The following is a 22,615-nucleotide window of genomic DNA, read 5'->3' on the forward strand; positions in this document are numbered from 1 at the left end:
CAGGAAAAAATCTAGAAAAGGACTGAAGGGCTTAAGGAAATAAGGGAAAGTCTGAGGCACTGAGTATCACTCAAAGAGGGCAGCTAGCACCCTGGACTGGGAGTCGGGAGACCTAGGTATTGTCTCAGCTCTTTCATAAACTTGCTGTGTGACCTTGGCTAAGAGTACAATGTAAGTTTCTTCATGTGTAAAACCAAAGGGCTGGCTTGGGTGGTGTCTAAGTCCTCTGTCTGGCTCTGCTTTTACACCATTCTGAGCTGGAGGAAAGCAGCCAGTAAGTGAGGCCCAGGTCTTCAATGGGAAATGTCTGTAAGGGGCTGCATTTTCCCTCTTTAGTATCCTGAAACATGGGAACAGGACTGGAGAAAAGTAGAAAATGGTGCCATACCAGCGTCATGACTAGTTTTTGTGTGTGTGTGTGTGTGTGTGTGTATGTGTGTGTGTGAGATAATTTTGAGCCATATTAGTTTATGACTGGAGTTTTAATTTACATCAGGAACAGCTATTAAAATTTCTTCAAATGTCTTTTCAGCATTTATAGAGATCATCATTTGCTTTTTGTTGTTGTTTCATCTCTTCCTATAATGAGTTATATGAATATGAACAGAATTCCTAATGCAAAAATAAGGAGAAAGAACAAGAGGGCATTTTAAACAATAAGATAAGGAGCAGTGCTCAGTGGACAGTCGAAGCATAGTAAGTACAGTGGATTGAAACATGCCCCCCTGGAAAATATCCACGTCCAATTCCCCAGAACCTGTGACTATGACCTTACATGGTAAAGGATGGGATTGTGCTAAGGATCACGAGAGGAGAAGCTTATCCCGTATTACCCAGGTGAGCCCTAAATGCCACCACAGGTGTAGTTTTAGGATAGAAGCAGGTAAGATTTAACACAGACACACCAAAGAGGAGGAGACAGTGTGGTTACGGAGGCAGAGAGGGGAGTGATGGGGCCACAAGCCAAGGAATGCCTGTGGCCACCTTGGAAGAGGGCTCTCCTCTAGAGCCTTCAGACTACGGCCCTGCTGACACCTAGATTTCAAACTTCTGGCTTCTCAAAGTGGGAAAATTAAATTTCTTTTGTTTTAAGCCATCAATTTGTGGTAATTTATTACAGCGGCCCTAGGGAACTAAAACACTATGGTAGTTATATATTTATATATATAATATTTATATTATGTATATATTTATATATATTTATATACATATTATATATATATTTATATTTATTTATATATATTTAGTTATATTTTCTTATCTACTTTTATTATAATCAGAAAATGTGGCTCATGTGAATTTTACTTTTCAAATAATATCTGAAAAATAATATGGCAAAACTGGATTTTGCTCGGAGTTACCCGACTGGTTGTAGTTCATCACACAGAGCAATGACTCTCATTTTCCAGACCTGTCTACCTGTAGTCTCTTCTGCTCAGAATTCCCTCTCTTCTCCCTCCTCTCTTCTTTTTTTTTTTTTTTTTTTTTTTTTTCTCCCTCCTCTCTTCTTAATTCTTTCCCCTGACTAAGCCTCTTTTACTTTTAGGACTCTGCTTGGGTATCACTTCCTCCATTCCTCACTCTGCATTAATCTTTCCTTCTCCAGTGTTTCCATAACATCTCACGCATCTCTCGTTTAGCCCTTTCCATTCTTCATTATAGTGACTTATCATGTCTCTTCTTGGCTCCTCCACTGAACTGTTAGCTTCTTCAGGGAAAGGCCCATTTTATCTATTCTTCTATCCCAGCTCTTAACATACTTCCATGATGTATTTACCCATCAGTTGTTTTTGACTGACTGCCAACGATTCCAGGAACTGTGCATGGTTACACAGTGTATACTCAATAAACCTTGCGAAAGCGAGGCATGAAGGAAGCTATGCCAGCTTTTTTGTTTAAGTGAAAAGATTAAAATATAGTGGTATATAAAATGACTGAAAATACAAATGGATAGAGGAAAAAATGTGTATTTTTCCTGGTTATATGTTTTCTGAAGTGAGGCTGCATGCAAATCACATTAGGGACCAAAGTAAGATACTCACATGACATCACCTGCGTAATGTCGAATTCGAAAATCTCGATCAAACTCCAGGATTTTATCTGAGGCACAGAGCTGAGAAATGAAGAAGGAGATGCATTTCAAAACAGGTAGTTTCACTTTGCTAAAAATAGCTTCCAACTTCACATAAGATGATCTTGATGTTACAAACCATGGTATCAATATGAATGAAATCACCCTGTGTGGTGCTTGATTAAAATATTTTGCTTACGTGGTAAAGACTGAGAGCTTTTCCACCAGAAATCCACACCCTACCACTGTCGGTTGAATATTACCAAATGACCAAGTTCTGGACAATAGACGGGGCGTGGAAGTGTGGCGAGGCTGTTCTAGGCCAAAGCTGGTCAGAAGTGGGTGATCCTCCTTTGTAATGTCTTTTCTCCTCCCACTAGTTGGAAACAGAGAAGGATGGTGCCTATGGGATGGAAGGACCAGGAAATGGAAGAAGTCTGGGTCTTCCATTCTTCCAAAGAGAGAAACAGACTTGTATTATCTATGATACTTAAGCTTGGCTGCTCTCTTAACACAGCCCAGCCTACCCTGACTGATACAGTTTCTTTTTCTTCCACAGTCCACTTAAGAAGAAACGTACTGAGGGTTTCCTGTCTGCTAGGCACATACATCTCATTCAATCCTCACAGCTGATGTATATATATTTTTTAATTTATTTATTGGGGTGACAATTGTTAATGAAATTACATAATTTCAGGTGTACAATTCTGTATTACATCATCTATACAGCTGATATTTAAAATAAGTATTATAAGCTCTCTCTCACACACACGGTCACCAAGGCTTAAAGAAGTTAGGTAACTGGCCCAAGGTGGCATAGCCAGTAAGTGGTAGCTCTGCGAAGGATTCTTCGCTCCGAATGCAACACCGGTGCTTCCTACGTACACAACAGCCTGACTCACCTGTGTTTTGCTAAGCTGGGACCCCTGGGGCAGGCCTATCATTTTACAGAAGATCAACCTTCTGCTGCTCTTTGTCTCTGAAGAGGAATACTTTATGGAAAGGCAGTTTTTATATAGCCCTGGTAGACTCCATAACTTTCTGCAATTTTTCTTGTTACATTAGTGCGTCTATGCTTCCTGTCTGCCCTGTGAAGGACCACTTGGTATCCTGTAAGTTCTAAGGCAGGTGTCTGAGAATGAATAAAGTACTGAGAACAGTTACATACAAACTTATAGTGCTAGATAACAAACAACCCCAACCGGGATGGTGGGTTCTATGCCAATAACGTGCTTGTTAGAGGAATAATTAGCCTATTAATCCAAGTGAATAATTACAGGAAATTAGAGTTAGACTTCTGAGGTTCAAATCTCGGCTCTAACGTATACTTGTTTTGTTTCCTTTAATAATCACTTATCTCAGAGCATTGTTTTGAAGGTTAAACGAACTATTGAGACCTAAGCATATAACATGCAAAGGTTCTCCAAAATATTCCATTCCTCTTTGCTTCTCCCTCTCTTATTAACCACTTTTACAAAATCCTTTTATTTCTAAAACCCCGGAGGGAAAAGGACCCAAGAGAAATCTACACTAATTGAATATTCTCACATTTGGATACTGCAAAGTCTCAACTGGTCTGAGCACATTTGGATACTGCAAAGTCTCAACTGGTCAGACTTTTCTTTACAACTATAAGTTATATAATTATCATTTAACTTTATATATTAATAATATTTTAAATAGTAATTTTATGGTTTATTGGATCATTTGCCTGCCTCTTCATGATCACTTGAATGCAGAAGAAACAATGTAGCACCTAAATAAACAACTGTTACAAGTCAGAACCCTCTTATTTAACATGCCAAAACCTCTAGCTAATCAGTAACCTGTAGCAAATAAGACCTGGCTTAGCATACAGGATAATATTAACAGCATTGTTTAACAGAAAGAGTCATAGTGAGGAACATATCCAGATAGCTTGATTATTTCATTTCTTTCCTTCATTAGGTAAAAATCCCATAAAAGAATGTACTTTAAAAGCCCCCCATCTTAATGCTTGTCTATGTGATGCCGCTGGAGGAAGGAGACCCCTGGTCTGAGAGTCAGGGAAACCTGGGCTCCCACATGTAAAACACAAAAAGAAACAAATTCCCCTCTCCACAGATTCATTGTTGCCGGGCATTTCCTATCAAATCAGTAGCAACTGCTTTACAGGACTATGTACAGTTATAATCTTAAGAATAAGATTACATTTCAAAAAATGTGGTTGACAAATTTAATTCAGGTGTGTCAGTGGCCAAGGTGAACATATCAAAGTGAGGTGACTTCTCAGGTGAGGGTCACAGTTGCTTATGTAAATGAAGTGGAGCCCTGCATGTTTTGATTTACAGGTCACTATTCTGTTAAGATTTATTTTGTATGGTTGTGATGGATTCAATTCACAGTTGACAGACACTGATTGTCTGTCATGTGGTAGGCACAATGCTAAGTGAGTCTCCAAAATCTGAATGGTGATTATAAAGGCCATTTATAACCTATTCCTCAAAGAAAGGACATTGGCCCATACAATCATGCCATCTCGAAAAGCATCATTCTAAATTATTTTGGTTGCTACCTTTGCTCCCTGCTCTGCCCCCAGCACTCAGGATTGTACCTGGAAAACGACAGGCACTCAGTAAGTATTTGTGTTGTAAGTGGGGAAGGACTGAAGCAATACCAGTCTCACCGGAACCCTGAGATCAAAGATCAGACTGCAGACTCCAAAAGCCAACGTGTGGTAGGTAGGTCGACAAGTCAATCCTCACTAACAGACCAAGGAGACTATTTCGGAAAGAAACTGTCCTAACATAAGTATTAGCCAAGAACCTATATCTTGATGATTTGTGCTTTATCTACTTAATTGTGGAAGCTTAGTGTTCGGATTACATACTTTCAAAGGGGACAAAGTTAGAGAATAGATTTACTCATGCTAAAAATATGGCAGTGCCTCAGAGATTTAGATGGAATGACAGAGGAACAGAAATGCTTGCCCCTTTCCTCATGGAAGTGAAGGAGCATGGAGCCTGTTTTTCCTTGAGTGTATAGGTGCCAGATAAGACTGTATTTGTAGGGAACTCTCAGGAACGATGGTGTGCCCCTCCCAGGACAAATACTAATGGCATATGGTCTGCGAGGCACAATACAAAGGTCGGAGAGCCACACGTGCCACCAGCTGTTCAGACATGTGATCTGTTGGTAACATTTTTAGAATGTGAAAAATGGGGAGTCAAAAGGCTACCCATGCACTTAAGGAATGAGCTTCTTTGTAACAACTAGAATTGCAGCTCGAATTTCTGGGTTTTAAGAAAGTCATCTAGGCAGAAAAACGATGGCAAAGCACACTGCATTTTGCCACTGCATTTTGTAACTGAGGATTACAGTAAAACGCCAAGGACAAAAGCTATGTTCAGTGCCAGAATTATCAGACGCAGGAGCAAAATTCTAGTGCGTGAACAAGGGTTCTGTACCTATTGGTTATAAATGACATCATGCTTTCTAAAGAATCTTGTTCATTTCTCCTGTTTCTAGCAAATTGAGTAGTCTGGAGCTCCCTCTCCTGGATATTAGGATTTTTATCCATCTCGTCATCCTATACACCAGAGTCCCAATTTAGCCACCGCAATAAATAAATCACTGAATGGATGGTTATGGCCTTTCTTTCTTAGTCGAGTGGACATGCTTGGAACCCAACATTTAAAGTCATACGATGCTGGCAAAACACGAGAAACGTCTTCAGATCAAAACGAGAGAGAGTGCCCATGAAACGTCTCACCTTTCGGCTGGAAAAGTGACCGTGTTTGCCCAGTTTACTGTTCAGTGCTTCGAGGAACATTTCATCGGTGACCTTGCCGACATTCATGCAGGCGTCATCCAGGATTGCGATGATGCCTTTGTGCTGCTGCTCCACGAGGTCCACGATGATCTGGTTGTTGAAGTAATCGATCTGCGGGACACAGCAGAGAAGCGAGTGGTTCCCAAGGGGACCAAGACCCGGGCCCGCAAAACACAAAGGTCTCTCTCTGCATCAGGAGTTCAAGTAAAGCTAACTCGATGTACAAGATGGGAACAAACCCATGAGGTCTAATACTATTATAACAGGGGCACACCTTCTGTCAGAGGTTTCTATTCCAATTTCTTCCTTGCCTTTGTAACGTGTACTTTGTTTCGTTTGCGCACAGTTCAAGGCAAAAGTTATAAAGCAGATAATGTGTCTGCCATCATTAACTCTTGTTTCAATTCGGGCTCCATGTCCTGTACCTAACTCTACTCCTTCATACTTTCCATCCCTCCCCCTCATCTGCTTGTCATTCATTAATCACAAGACCCAGCTATACCACTTAAGGGATTATGCAGAGCTTGCATTTTTAACTATGTGGGCCTCGACTAAGATCTAAAAGGGCATCTCTTTCAGTTTCCCCAAAGTCAAAACGCACACACGGGTCTCACAGAGTTTTGATGTGTTGCAGGGTACACCATAAAAAAATTTAATTCTGAGATGTGAGAATCTATAAAAGAGGAGAATAAGCTTTTCATTTACTTCCATGAGCTGAATAAAGTAACTTCCAGCTTTTTAGCAACTTCAGACTACACAAGGTTTATACAAAAACTCCTCTTCTACACCTGTTTCTTCTGATATCCTGCAGCACACATATCGCCAGCAGCAGAAAGCACACACGCTGACTCAGGCAGGCTGTACATCACTTTGAGATGGGCAGCTTACTTTAATTCATTTAATCCATTTTAATCTTGTGTGTTGATATGTCCCATCTTACCTAGGAGGTACCTGACCTGCAAGGGGCCCCCATGACTTTCTGTAAGACCTACACATTCATAACAGATTATTCCAGTGTCTCACGTTCCATGCTATTTAAAATCAAGGACTCATGCCAGTTACTGGTCTGTAGTTTTCAGCCCCAAGTTTTCTTCTGTATTCGTGGACTGAAAGTCTCAAACAGGGTGGCTTTTACTTTCTTTTTTATTCTTTTCGGGTTTGTGTAAATCAGTGGTTCTCAACAGAGGGTGACTTTGTCCCGCAGGGGACATTTGGCAATGTCTGCAGACATTTTCGATGTTTAAGAGTAAAAGAGTCTTACTGGCATCCAGTGGGAAGAGGCCAGAGATGCTGTTAAACATCCCACGATGCCCAGGTTGGGCTCAAAACAAAGATCCATGTGGCCCAACATGTCAGTAGTCCAGAGATGGAGAAGCCCTAGTCTAAATGTTTCCTTTTACTGTGAGTATTTATTACATTTCTAAGTAGGAAGAAAAGTTATTTCCATCTTTGGAAAATATATCCTTAAAATACTTAAAAAAAAAAAAAAAGAAAGAAAAAGAAAAAGCAGGAACTCTATATTAATGAATAGCTGAAATATTAGACTTTGGAATTAAAAGACTAAGTCTAAAAGACTAAGACTAATTTTAATTTTAAGTAAGTTCCCTAACATTCCAATTGTATAAACAAAAAGTGACTAATCTTTATGGAAGCATCTAGTAAGTAACTTTTAGTTTCTAAGTTTCATGTTGATTCAAATATTGCTTAAAGTAGTAGTCTCCAACCAGTTTCTTCTGGCAACCTGGCATCCCCAGGAAGTTTCTCGGGGGACGCAGGGGGCAAGGAGAGTGGTTCAGGGGCAAAGGGCTCTGGGCCCCCTATTCCCACTCCAAATCAAGCAGCTTTGTGCCTGAGAGTCAAGTTCTCAAAAACTAAACAAACACCAAAAGCTTTTAAAACTGAATCAATTAGACAAACAGACATATGAGCCTCCTGATGAAAGTTCACATACCACCTATGAAATAGACCGGTAGAAAACCACTGATTCTGGAACCAGTCGAGATTCCAGATCTAACAACCAAGGAAATATAAAGAACAGAGAAACGTATTAAGTGATACCTCAGGAGTCTAACTGGCAAAATCCAGACTGTGGACTACTCTACGGGACAAACGACTTGTTCTCTTCAACAAAAGATAGTTAAGGAAGAGAGAGAGAGAGAGAGAGAGAGAGAGAGAGAGAGATCTATAAATATATGAGAGATCTATCAACCAATTACAATGTAGGAACCTAATTTGGATCCAAATTCAAACAGATTGTAGACAAAACAAAAACTATAAGACAACTGAGGAAATGTGAAATGTGAACACTGACTGGATATCTGATGATATTAAGGAATTACTGTTAATTTTTTACGTGTGGTAATTGTATTGTAATTATGGTTTTTGTGAAAGTCTTTTTATCTTTTAGAGAAACATACTGAAATTTTTACAGATGAAACAAATCTCATTATCATCACATCACAGTCTGAGATTTGCTTCAAAATAATCTAGGGGTGGGCTGGTGGGTATAGATGACATGACTAGCAATCCACTGATATCTGTAAAAGCTGGGTGATGGGTATAATGGAAGTCTGGGATTTTTAAAAGAAATATTTGGCCAGAATAGCCATTCTAATTTGGGGGAGCTGGCATATGTTCAGTAACTGTTACCGTGGAGTTAAACTCTGTTCCCTCTAGGACACGTATTTCGCTAAGAATTTTTGTAGTTTAGAGCTTTTCTTTCTTTTTCAGATATTTGGAATAGCCTACTGCAATTTTTGACTTTTCCCTTTATCAGCTGTCAGTGGAATTTGATACTCTGATTGTTAAAAGATATTTTTGACCAGTATCTCTGAATCACATCTGAATAACAAGTTTTATGATTAAGTTTGCTATAAAAATCTAAGCCTCAGTTCTAATTGTGTATTAGATTACATGACAGATTCACTCTAAGAAAGCTGCATATAAACTTAATTGAATTGAATTACATCTTAAATGTGCTGTAACAGTTCACTCTTTAAGTCAAAATTATAGGTAATCTTATTATAAAGTAATAGCACATTTTGGTTTTATACTAATATATGTGAACAAATGTTTTTACAGTACACTAATGTTTAACACACGGGGAAAAGCAAAGATGCATTTGAGGCAGGAAAGCTAGTAATTGTACTATTGTCTCCTTTTTCTGAAGGAGAGGAGATAGAAAGTACGAAGGTGAGAAGGAATATAGAGTAATTTAAGTACAGTCTTTCAAATAGTTTTTCACTGCTATTATGCTGACTATCAAAAAACAAACATTGACTTAATTTTAATTTTCTATGCTATTTGGCAAGAGAATAAACAGTTTTATAAACACAGAAACATATGGGAACTCAGAAGTTTTTGCATTTTTCAAGTCTGTTCTCAAAATTGTTTCGAAATACAAATTTAAAAGAAAAATTACGAGGTCTCATTTCTATCATGAGCAGGCGGTCTAATTGTCATGCTTTCTAGCTGTGATCTCTGGGTTTGTACCATGGGTCATACTTCCTGACCATATATTACCAGACTAGTTTGACTTTGACAAATATTAAAGGTCAACAAAAAGCCATGAGGAGGGAGGTGAAAACTGAAGTGTGACGCACAGGAAAGTAACCGGAAATAAAAGTTAATATAGTATTTTCATGCAAGGATTTCAGAGAACAGGAATCCCATTAACTAAAGACAATAAACTGTCATGTAGTTTACAAAGCAGAGAAGGAGAAAAAAGAGAATGAAGACAAAAAGGAAGAAAAGGAGGAAGGAGAAGAAACTAAATTTGGACGCAAAGTTCAGCCGATTTAAGGCAAAAGTTGCTGCTCTGAATAACATAAACGATGCTAAACTTTTTAAATTAAATTTATTGGGGTGACATTTGTTAATAAGATAATATAAGTTTCAAGTATACAGTTCTGTAATACATCATCTGTATATTTATTGCATTGTGTGCTCACCACCGAAAGTCTCGTCTCCTTCCGTCACCACATATTTGACTGCTAATGTCCTAACCGGTGGGAACCAGAAAACCCATGTGGTATCAGCCATAAAGTGAAAATGTTAAGTTTACTGATTGTAATAACTCAGTATTTTCTGGGCACCAACAAGGGAGTCTATCAAATTAGAGAAATCCCACCTAGCAATCCTGAAAATGAATTGTATTTACATATCCCAAAAAAGGAAAGCTAAAGTTTCAGTGTTTTGCGTACCCAAGAAGATTTTTAAAAATACCTAAAATGATCAGATTTGACATTATCACTAATCCGTGAAACACATCGAGGCATTCTGCACAAACATCCACTCACGTGCTTCCAGGGGATCCCTTCCCGCTGGTATTCCTCTTGTTCTTGCTTCAGAACCAGCTGAATAAAGAGCTGCTGCAATTTCTCATTGCAGTAATTGATGCAGAATTGCTCAAAGCTGCAAGAAAAGAGCAACACATTCAGCTGAAGCAAAACAAGAAAGCAAACGACAGTGTTTACCGTAACTATCCTGTTTACCTGTTGTTGTCAAAGATTTCAAAGCCATAGATATCCAAGACACCAATGACAGTGTTTTTCCCATGGATTGTGGTGTCATAGTTCTTGACCTCAATAATGTTATTGATACAGGTCACGATCCAACAAAAAAGGCGCTCATATATTGCCTGTGAGGAAAACAACACCGTAAATTGTTGCCCATTGGGAATGGGTCCTCCGTTCAGATTTGTGTTAACGTTTGAAATTCCTATCCTCCTTCTTATCCTTGTTTAGGATATCTGTTATTACCTGAAGCAAAACAATAAGCAATGTAGACTGTTAAAAAAAAAAAACACAACACGATGGATGCGAAACGAAAGTACATAGTTTGGATTTTTAACATGATTGGTCACTAGCCGTGTTGTTTTCCAACAGCATTCCCCAGGCTCGTTTCGGTGCCCAGCTATCTCAATAATTTGTCTACTCCCTCGTGTAAGTGGCTTCTTTGCTTTGTTGTTAACTCATCTACTATAAAAAGTGGGACACCAATGAGTTAATAACTATGTTCCACTAAAGCTCTATAAATTCGAGAAATATAAATATTGATTTGTGAGGCTAACTAAAGATCTGAGCCAAAGGCCACAGTGTGAAATTCCTTGAGAATCAAAGATGCGTTCCAAGGCACAAAGATACACACACCAAGTCACACGTAGGTACTATACACTATGCCAACGTGCTCTGCCATGTCACATCTTCAGCAAGCCCTGACCGTCTCCCTCCAGCCACCCACCTGGCTTTACTTGTACACATCCACACACACTGCCTCCACTCTTCACCTCACCTTTACTCTTCAATCCACTCGTCTTTGATGAGCTCCCACTACTCCACTAAAACGGCTCCTCAAGGACCCCAAGCACCTGTATAGAGACACCTCCTTGTTCCACTAGATGGACATCTTACTCAGATACTCAGCACCGCTCAGCTTAGTGTCCCATTCTCTTCATAAAACCTCCTCCTTCCTGGAATTCAGGGTGCCACACTTGCTGAATTTTCTTTCTATTTCACTGGCTGCTCCTTCTTGGTAACCTGTGGTAGGCCCTCCTCTACCTGACCTCTGAAAGCTGGAATTCCTCGTACGTCGTCCTCTTCTTTTTACTCTCTAACACCTCCTAAGTTGTCCCACCCAATATAGAACAGTAGAACATAACACTACTCCCAAACGTGTTACGCCACGCAGACCTCTCCTCTGAACTTCCGGTGCCTGCCTGCCTACCTGACCACACTCATAGATGTCTCACAGACCTCTAGGACGTACCTCCTGTCAGGACTCTTGATCTTCCCACCCCCCAAAACTGTTCCTATCCCACTTTAAACCATGAATAAACAGCAAGAGAAACTCAGGAATTTATTTATTCTTTCAACAAACATTTGCCAAGTACTTACTATGTGTGGTTTGTTGGAGATACAGTACTAAGCAAACATAAACATGGTCTCAGTCTCTATGGAGCTTAGGGAGTAAGGTGAAGGCAAACTCTCTCTCTCTCTCTCTGTCTCTCTCTGTCTCTCTGTCTCACACACACACACACACACACACACACACACACACACACACACACACACACACTACAGGTGAGGTGCATGGGATCTGAGGAGAATTTAACCTGTTCAGTGTTCGGAGAGGCCAGGGAAGGCTTTTCTGAGAAAGAGGGCTCAGATCAGGATGAGTAAGAGTAAACTAGGTGAGAGAGGAGAGAAGAGCAATCCAGGCAGAGGAAACAGCATGTGCAGAGGCCCTGTGGCTGGAAGGAGAAAGGGATAAGGACAACTTGTAAGGCCTGAGAGAAGACTAACGGCTGGAGTGAAGAAGGGAGGCTGGAATGTGGTATGAAATGAGGCAGAACAGGTAGGTCGGAGCCAGACCGCGTTAAGGAATGTCCTTGATTCCATCATTTCCCAGACAAAGAGGTCCTGTGGATTTTATCTTCCAAACACATCTGGTCTCAACTCATCCTCTTCTTCCCATTGTCACTGGCTACCTTCCTAGCCCAAGCTGCCATTGTCTTTCTCCTGCGTTATGCATATAGTCCCTTGACTGGTCTCTTTGCTTCCACTCTTGCCGTACTCCCCTCCCTGCCTACCATCCCTCAATAAGATTCTCCATACTGAGGCCAAAGTGATTATTTAAAAAATTCAGACTTGATCTCACTGTCCCACCTTCAAATCTTCCATTCTCTACTGCACTTGGATAAATTCAAATTCTACCCGAGACTACAAAGCAATCCTGAGACTTACAAGAGAAAAATATGAAATAGACAGCAACCTACTCAACCAGCAAAAAGAAAATGTTAGACTTAAAAAAAACCAAAAACACTTGCCACACAGAAAACAGACAAAGGATTAAAGTTATTAGCTCTTACAAATTGACAATAAAACGATGACAGCCCCAAAGAAATATGGACGAAGGATATATACCTGGGCAATTCTCAGAACAGATTTAAATACCTTACATGACAAGATGTTCAAATATACTAGCGATGAAAATTAAAGTAACAATGAGCTATTACTATGTACCCATAAAGTCAGTAAATTTAAAGTTTAAAAATCAGTGTGCTTTTTGACCTGGCAGGCTCATTCCTGGGAGTCCATCCGGCTGAAATAAAAGCACATGTGTGTAGAGAGAGATACACTGGGCCAATGTGCATCAATGTTTGGAGGGGGGAAAAGAAAGAAGCAAGGTGAATGACTTAGGAGGAGGGTCGTTAATAAATTATGGAACCATCAACACACAATGGTACACAGACATTGAACAGAATGGATCAGAACTCCTTCGGTGGACTTGCATGAAGCATTACTGAGTGAAACAAAATGGAGGGCCCCTGAGAAGTAAACATCATTCAATTCGCCTGCCAGTCTGTCAGCTTTGCTTTCCTCAGAACATTTTCTGGCAGTGGTGTTCATTTCCCAATTTGTAAAATGAGATGATCAAAATTCCAGTCATGGTGGGTTATTGCGACTGTGATGGACAAAAAGTTATCATTACGGTTTTTCAAAGCCTTCACCTACTTTCAAGGAACATCTGAACACATCCTCACAGAAGCTTATTACAACTGCAACTGACAGCAACACCCGGCCCAGAGAATGCCAGTTAAAATCCCACCTTAGCGAAGGCATCTCTGCCGTAGCTGGCTTCTTGTTCTGTGTGCTGCTTGTCAATGACGTCGCGCCCTGTTGCCACAGTCCGGTAAAGAAGGGCTTTCTCAACCATGTCTGCCTTGGTGGACAGCAGTTCTGCTATGATGGATACAACCTTGCCATTTTCAATAAGAGGCGTGTCACCATCCACGACAAATTTTAAATTTCCCTATTCCCAAAGCGGAGAAACAAGACACATCATTTCCGATGAAATTCTGAAGTAGTATGTCAGGGATATCTGTGCCAATTTAAGATCTAACTCAAAGGGACTTTGTAGCACCTATTTTCCTAAATACATTACATATCTCGACATATAAAAACCTAGTGCTTCAGTCATTCTTTCCCCCCTCTTCTCCAGATACCCATCTCTCTTTTAATTATCAGTATATGTTTTTGATGGGTAGACGTTTTATATTTTTATGTAGTCAAACCTATATATCTTTTGCTTATGAATCTTTCTTTGGTGTCATACTTAGATCACCTGGACTCCAAAGATTTTCATGAATACTTAATATTTTCTTCTAATACTTAGTTTTTTCCTATGTTTAAGATTTTAATCCACCCAGAATTTATATTTGTCTGTGGTGTAAAGTAAGAATCTAATTTTATTTTTTTTCCTGATTGTTAGTGGCTTCGACACCATATATTGAATAGCTTAGCTTTTCCTCCAGATTTGAAATGGCACCTCTATTATATATTAAATTCCCCCAAAGTTTTTGAGTCTATTTATATTCTACTCACTTCGTAAGTAAAAAATACTTACTAATCATCTACCAAGTGTACTGCACATCAGCTAATCTGTTGATTAATCTGGTGCTGAGTTTTGCAACAATTGTGAAGGTACCGTAGCTTTGACGATCATTTCAAGTCTTGTAGAATTAGTTATATCTCCTCTCCTCCTTTTCCCCTACCCTGCAATTATTCTTCTTTAATACATTTTATTTGATTGTCCTACATGTTTGTCGTTCCAGGTAAATTCTAGAATCATTATGTCAACTTAGAAACAAAATTCCTGTTTGGATTCCGAAACATATGGTTATGCTATATTGACAAACTGGTTCAAAGAATGAAGCAACATATAAAATTAATGTTTTCTTAGGCAGGAACATTTATGTAAAATGTCACATATTGCTACACACGTAGTATTTTTATACAGTTCCCACACATTTCTAATTAAATCTTGCTACATTAAAGTGCAAGGTAACTTTTATTCCAGAGTTGACCTCATGCTGTCACTCGTTTATTGTAAGGTGACGTGTTCAGTTATATTTTAAAATCTCTAATTATATAAATAGTAATGAAAGAAGGCCAACACATGGTTCTTTTCGTCTTCTGAGTGTGGTGTGGTAGAAAATAACTGGACCATGACTTGGTCACCTCGGTCTACAGAGTTGGCTGCCATGAACTGGCTGTGCCTTTGAGCCAGTCATGCCACCCATGGAGGGCTCATTTCCCAACTTGTAAAATGAGATGATCAAAATTCCAGTTCTAATCACCTACGATTCCAATGTTTCAAATGCTGTTAGAAATTTATTCTGTTCAAAAGAGTTTTAGCTTAGACTGCTATTGTCACATCACTGCTGACTTCTTTGATCCTTGAAATTAACCACTTCTACGTCTGACAAACCCGTGAGACAATGACCTAAAACCTATCATTGCTTGGGAAATGCTTCACCATATTATAAAAGAATGGAGAAAACTACTGATGTAGTAATTTCTTCCAACTCGGAGAGAATTTTTCTCTACATAAATTACGTTTAAAATCTACAGGGACAAAAAACAAACCCAAAATCTTCTGAAAGAACATCCTGTGTCCACAGGGAGGCAATAGACTCTCACAGGCAGCCCTACTCACCAAGTGAAGAATAGCGGCCAAGATTTTATATACTGTCTGAATCTCCTCCGGTTTGAAGCCAATCACTTTCATAGCATCAGCTACTATTTTGAATTCTGCAGCATCATTGATAGACGACTGGGAATGAAAGTGGAAAACTTAAGTCACAGACATTTCCTCTGAGCATTACAATCCAACAATTACGAAACTGAATTCAAGTTTAGCCAAGGTCTTGGTGCTTTTGTCGTTAAGTCATTGAGCATCCAGAGAAAACAAAAATGATTTCCAAGACAGAAACATCAGTCAGCACACACAATGCCCACTGCCGTCTCCCAAAATAAGAGCCACCTATTTTCTGGAACCTTCAATGAGGAAGCAAGTTAGGAGCTGGCTCAGAAAAGCGGGTTGCCACTCTGTGATAAATGAAGGAAACAGTATGGGAGGTGAGATCACAAAGGGAAACACTGACTATAGGAGTCTCTAGGACACATGCCTGGCTTTTGGTTCCATAGTTAGTCTTGTATAGGTTGGAAAGAAGACTCCCTCTCTTGGATGGTCAGGTTTTGGATCTCACAGGGTTGAGGAAAAGCAAGCCCCTAAAGCAAAGCGACCTGCCTCAATCACTCAGCAAGCTAATAAATAGTCTGGGACTATAACTTCACTTTTTCACAAATATTGGGCACATCAGACCTTCTAACCAGGTCTGAGGGGTTTACTACAGATTGAGTGTTTGTGTCCCCCCCAAATTTGTATGCTGAAATCCTAACCCCTAACATGATAGTATTAGAAGGTCAGTGAGCCTGTGTGAGGTCGTGAGGTCATGAGGTCATGAGGATGGAACCCTAGAGATCCCTCGTCCCTTCAGCCCTGTGAGGACACAGTGAGAAGGCACATCTATAAATCAGGAAGTGGGCCCTCCCCAGACGCCCTGGTCTTGGACTTCCCAGCCTCCAGAACTGTGAGAAATAAATGTTTGTTGTGTATAAGCCTCCACTTTATGGTGTTTTTGTTTAACAGCCCAACTGGACTAGGACAGGGTTCAAAGGTGATCACCTGTCTTGAGGAGCTGTAGCCATCAGGTTGGAAATAACAAGCGTGTCAACAGAAATTCACAATGAAGCAATGGTAACTGCCTAGCTTGGAAGTTCTCCCAAAGCAGCAGCTGCAGAGGACCTGACTGATCCTTTCCTTGGTGACTTTCTCACGTGCTGAGGAAGGGCACAGGAAGGGGTCCTCTCTGCCTGATGAGCAAGTGTAGGTTCCTCTAGTGTCCGAGACACAACCAGGCAACCTCCTCCACCTACCTGTTCTCTGACCTTGGGCAAGACACTTAACCTCACTGAGTCTCAATTTCCTCGTGGGTAAAATGGGCATCATAATACAGCCCTTACAGGACTGTTATGAGAATTTATATAAAGCACTTCCTTAGTTTTTAGCATATAAAATGCACTCAACAAATCATCAGATATTACTATTATTATAAGCTATAACTGTGTTGACATTGCAAAGAAACTAGACCAAAAAAATCTAAATATCCTACTGTGGGGAACTGTTGGCTGCTTACCTAATAGCCATCCCCCAGCCCCCATTTCTTTCTTGCTGATAGAACCCTGATTTGTTCACTCTTCTCCAAGTGCGTGAGTACTTTAGGATTGGTCTCCCCAGCCTCAGGAGGTAAATCTTCATTGGTCTAAACTAATCACAATTATCTTATTTCCCTTACCAAGTAACAAGTCAGCCATAGGCATGTGATGCCATTCTAATCCATAAGACAGGAGGTTGTGAAGGGACATAAGCCAGGCTTATAAAGGGACATAAGCCAGGAACATTTCCTCTGCCTGTGCCTGCTGGAACTGCTGCTGCCATTTTGGGACCATGAGGAAAATCAGCGTAAGCAGATGAGCCAAATCCAGTGAGGATGGCAGAGTTATAAGTTGCAGAAACAAACAAATAACATCTGGGTCTCTATCAACACTGTTAAGGCATTGAATTCATCAACTCTGGAACTGTTCCATTTCAGAGCTTCTTATTAGGTGAGATAATTAAGTTCCTTATTGTTTTTGGAGACTTTTAATTGAGCCTTATCTTACCTGCAACCCAAAATATCTAAATTGTACATGACTCCTATGCTTTAGGATAGTTAAGTAAAACTATGATACACAGAGTGCAATACTTTATAGTTATTAAAATCATTTGATTAATTTACATTCGTTAACATGGAAAGATATTAATAATTATAATTAAAGAGGGTTTATTTAATTAGGATTTATTATACGACTCCATTTATAAGTATATACACATAAACTGTTACCAATAATTATCTCTGGATGGTAACCTTTAGTTATTTTTGTTTCCTTTAGGTTGATATTTTTTTCAGGTTTAGACTATGATCATGTAATACTTCTTTGTTTTTATTAGAGAGGAAGGAAAGAAGGGGAGAAGGAATAGGAATGGAAAATTTTGATGAAAAAGGGAACGTAAGCTAAATTTAGTTTAGAGAGAAGGCTAATGTGTTCATTTAACTCTTGCTTTCTATTGGGGCTCTACATGATCTGGCCAAAAGTAATTTGGTCAATACGATCATTTGATAAAAAGGAACATTTCCAGTCATTGGCTGTTCAAGTGTTGATTTTATAATCCTTTATACATCTCTAGTACCTCTGGCCTATTCTCAGAAGGCTGGAGTGTTGCCCTGTAGTGTTTTGTTTGTTTTCAATTAATTTTCAGCCAAACATCCTGCTCTTAGATGATTTGTAAAAGTAAAAAATTCATGCACCTTAAATGTCAAACAGTGGAAAATTAATTGTAAAGCCATAAATATCATTTATTTCTACATATGGCAATAAAAATACAGGTAACCAATGACGCAGGTATAATTAGCTTAAGATGAATGATAAAAAAACTTAAAAATAAACAGAACCTCTCCCACATCTTAGAAGCTTTCCTTTTATAAATTCTTGTATTTTCCCCCCAACTATAACAACAATGAATTTTTAATTATAGAAGAAATTTAAATTATGGAAAATCAGAACACAAATATCTATAATCACATCCATCCAGATTAAACAATTAAAACCTTGGTTTCTTTCCCTCTATATTTCATTTTATGTATTTATATACAGTATCTTTCCCCCAACAAAATAGGATAATGCTGTAATTGTTTTATAACCTATCATTAACAAACTAGTATATTATTAGGATTAGCTGAAAAATGACTCACAGAAAACTAGTTAGAAATAAAAGAACAAAAAGTACCTGCATATGTGTGTGCAATGGCTTGCATGCCAGGGAAGGAAAAAAAATGGAAAAATTTGAAAGCTGAACACAAATACTCCGAAGGTCACGAAATTATTTCTAGGATACATCAAAATCAGCGTTTCAAAATACAGTGAATGGAGAACTTTGATAGTAATTTCAACCGAAAGGCTTTTAAATTTTCTTTTGTTTTAACAACTTGCCTTTGGCCAAATCATGTGGTACCTTCTTTTGAGGTGGATTTCCCAGTCGTATCAATATTTTTATAGTGTTAAAAGAAAAAGGAAGAGGATTAAAAATTAAAAGAAAACACAAAATCACAAGAGAGAAACTTCTTTCCTGTCAGATGGTGATAAAATATAGTAATGGGTTATGAAGCCAAGTTGTTGAGTCAATAATGTAGTGAATCTCTGTCCCTGACAATTTTAATAATAGAATAAAAGAGTTATTCATTTGCCTAAAGGCAGCAGGCTGGACTAGATAATTATTTAATGTCCCCTCTGATTCTTTGTCTGATTCTATATCTGGGCAATCTCAAAGAGGAAACTCTCACCTTTAATTGAGCTCCTACATGTATATAGTTGTAGGAAGAGAGGGATTTCTGGAGATGTAGAGAGCGTAGCATCTGTTCTGAACCTCCTTGGAGTAGCTGAAAAATAATTTTAAATAAGTTGGCAAAATACTTACTGAACCAGATATACCAGACAGTTTAACAATGGCAATCTATAATAGCTTTTATTCATTTTCTGGGCTTAATTCACTTAGGTCTTCCTATTTCTGGTTTTGAAGAATTTCTTTCTTTCTTTCTTTTTTTTTTTTTTTTAACCTTAAAGGTAAATGGCTTGCATAGCTATCAGTCATGGAGAATGCTTTACAATCAGGAATAAAATTGCTTAAAAAGTCTTAGAGCTTTCATGACGTAGCTGGCATAAAAGGTTCTTGTTTTCTATGGTCGTTTGTAAAACAGGAGCTTATGCTTCGTGCTGGTCACTTGGTTAACAGCCTTATTCTCCAGACAGGATAGAGCTGTGTTTCGGAATTCAGAATCAGTCAATACTGCCACGGAAGTAAGAGGTATCAGCAGACAGTCACATGCTGGTTACAGTGGGAAAAAATAGCTTTTCCTCATCAATCTCTGTGTCTCAGGAAAGGAAGACAATTGGATAACTGTAGTGTTGGACAAAGACAAATTTTAATACTTTCATTCAAGTGGGAAAAAACACTGGGAAAAAGTTATGGGTTCTTGAAATAGATAGAACTCTCTTACATTTGGTAGAAAAATCGTTTATTGAAAACATGGAAAATTGTCAACAAAAACACAAATACAATATAGGTAACTCTTTTACATAAAACGTGTTTTGAAGGCATTATATTTAAATTATATTAAACTGTATGCTTTATTTAAAAGGTATAATTATCATATTTAAAAAAATGATCTTTTAAACAATATATACCAGAACTTATACATACAAATGAGTACTGGCTAATAAAGCAGTTAGAAGAAACTGAACTCAGCTGAACCTGTCACCTGAGGTTTCACCTGTCAAATTCAATCACCTTCAGAGATAGTTCACATGTGGAAATCAATCTTACTGATTTATAGTTGTATTTTATTAAAAAAAAATCTAAGACAGTATTGTTTAATCTGGTCATCTACTTTATTTATTAGTATTGGTTTATATTACATCGGGCTTTAAAAAAATTATAATAATGTATCAAAATAGATCTCTGAGTAAATCGATTTGCCAACAGGAGGGCTATTTTAAAAGAGTTTGTCTTAGTCTCTAAAAGCATTCCCAAAAGAGCTACTCAAAATTTTTTTTTCTAAGCAATCTAAGCAGTTTTGATGGGATAAAGAAGAAAATTCCCTTGAATTAATAAATCCAGTTTTGTGGTTTTTTTAAGTAATCATATTGCTTTATAATCTCCATGAGCAAAATAAACTGAGCTTGCATTCTCATCTCTGGAGCTCCTAAATAAGGGAACAACAGCTTCAATTCCAAGTGAAACAAAATCAATGTTAACACATTCAGGATTTCCCATTTCAAGAGCTTTTACAAGTTGTTAAAACTGCTACCTACACTGCAAAAAAAGGCAGGTAATGTTCAACCAAGGCAGCCACCTGGTTGATTAACCACCTGCCAGCTCTTTCCAACAGTCATGCTCATCAAATCTCTGAAGAGGCTTGTGGGGTAGGGTGTGTGCATGTGTGCACACGAGTGTAACATGTCATGGGAGCCAAGGGAGGCAGAAGACGGGAGGATCTGTCTCCACATAAAAACATTCATTTCCTGCACAACTGAGCAAATGATCAATTTTCGGCATAACAGTAGATTACTAACCTGATAGAAAGAATGAAAACTTCTTTCTCCTGGCTGTTGCACAATCACTCGAGACTAAGGAAAAACACATTAAAATCGTTAACCTGAGGACGCACCCTTAAAACAAAACAGAAGCCACTGTCTCAGGGAATCCTGTATCAACAGGGCATTTGAAGGTTCTAAAGACCCCAAGGATAGTACCCACTGAAAACTAGGTCTCCTCTATGCGGTTTTCTGTGCAGTTTTTGATAATGCTTTTTACTGCTTAAACCCGAGTTCCCTCAACTTTCTGAAAATAAAGCTACTTTGATTTTTTTTAACCTTGACCCTAAAGATGGAATTTCTTAGGGGGAAAGAAACAGGAAGTGAGGAGAATAGGAAAGACCAGTTAGGGAGGAATAGCCTCAATATTTTGCTCCCCAGGGTCTGCTGGCATTTCCCAGAGCAATGCCTTATATCCCGTGATAAAATTTGTTGAGCAACATCATTCTACAGACCCCTGCCTTAGATGCCGCCCAAACGACTGCTATTAAGAGGCTGCTATTATGAAAATGTGTGTTCAGTCCAAGGGAGCATTTGATTAAATATGCACATAAAGCGAAGTCATGAAACATTTTAGAAAAAACACAAACAATACCTGGCATTGCCTGTCCTTTTTTCCCTGACTGATAAAGACATTTTATTTTAACTGACTGATTAAAAACATTACTCCTTTACTAGCCTGACTTCAATTTCACAACAAAAGCAAAAAATGATACTGCATTATATTGTTGTAAAAGATGCTATGAACAAAGGGAAACTACAAGTAAATGAGATTTGAAATTAATTTAAAGAAAAACACATGGGAGTATCACATCAATAGGTTGCACACCTTAAACTTACACGATGTGATCTGTCAATTATATCTCAATTTAAAAAAGAGTTGTGTGGCCATGATTATTTGAAAAGAGTGTTATTTTGGAGGGTAGGTATGATAGCTCTTCTGTAACGCATTTAAAAAAATAAACATAGGGAAGGTGATGATGTGTAAAAAGGGTAGAACTGATTTGTCCTAGATTGGCTTTTGGTTAAACCTTACCCAGAAGTTGGCACATATTCATATACCATTCCTACCCCCATTCCTACCCCCACACACATACCTAAATCTTTTTTTTTAATTTTTAAATTTTTTTTATTTTTCCAAGTGTTATACCTAAATCTTAAGTCCGTAACTTTTTTCAACTTGACATTGTAAGTGGTAAGAAGAGAACACAATGAGGAATAGGAAGGGGGTGGGGAGAATAGGATTGAAAGCTATTTTGAAGCAATTAAAGAAATTCTATACACACAATTAGGTTTATAAAAAACGTTCAGCACTTGAAAACATCACCCACAGAAATCGTGCACATTTTACCTTCTCCAACAAGTAGTTACTGATATGTCCGCCAATTGGGTCCCCCTTGAAGTCAAAGTTGATGTCCATGTATTTCCCAAACCTGCTGGAGTTGTCATTGCGGTTGGTTTTGGCGTTTCCAAAAGCTTCCAGGACACAGTTGGACTTAAGCAACATGCTCTTCACTCTTGAACACAGATAAATGAAAGCCATCATAAAAAGGTTTAAAGGCTGGCCCTTTAAGAAAACTAGATTTCCTTAAAAGATATGCCAATGCTTATACAGAGAGGCTGACTGCAGTATTTGCA

The 22,615-nt window shown here is 38.6% G+C and overlaps 1 protein-coding gene across 2 annotated transcripts in view; it reads right to left on the reverse strand.

Annotated features, from left to right (window-relative positions):
* MYO1D (myosin ID) overlaps positions 1 to 22,615 on the reverse strand; it is a 285,823-nt gene that overhangs the window by 179,359 nt on the left and 83,849 nt on the right. For both annotated transcript variants that reach the window (XM_081027840.1, XM_081027841.1), the window contains exons 4-12: positions 22,329 to 22,494; positions 20,957 to 21,010; positions 19,168 to 19,263; positions 15,381 to 15,497; positions 13,491 to 13,694; positions 10,376 to 10,521; positions 10,181 to 10,295; positions 5,823 to 5,993; positions 2,043 to 2,113 (exon numbers count right to left, since the gene is read on the reverse strand). In XM_081027840.1, the coding sequence (XP_080883966.1) occupies positions 2,043 to 2,113; positions 5,823 to 5,993; positions 10,181 to 10,295; positions 10,376 to 10,521; positions 13,491 to 13,694; positions 15,381 to 15,497; positions 19,168 to 19,263; positions 20,957 to 21,010; positions 22,329 to 22,494 (1,140 nt within the window). The remainder of the gene's footprint in view (positions 1 to 2,042; positions 2,114 to 5,822; positions 5,994 to 10,180; positions 10,296 to 10,375; positions 10,522 to 13,490; positions 13,695 to 15,380; positions 15,498 to 19,167; positions 19,264 to 20,956; positions 21,011 to 22,328; positions 22,495 to 22,615) is intronic.

This window comes from Rhinolophus hipposideros (assembly GCF_964194185.1).
Source record: "Rhinolophus hipposideros genome assembly, chromosome: 20".
Taxonomy (NCBI): domain Eukaryota; kingdom Metazoa; phylum Chordata; class Mammalia; order Chiroptera; family Rhinolophidae; genus Rhinolophus; species Rhinolophus hipposideros.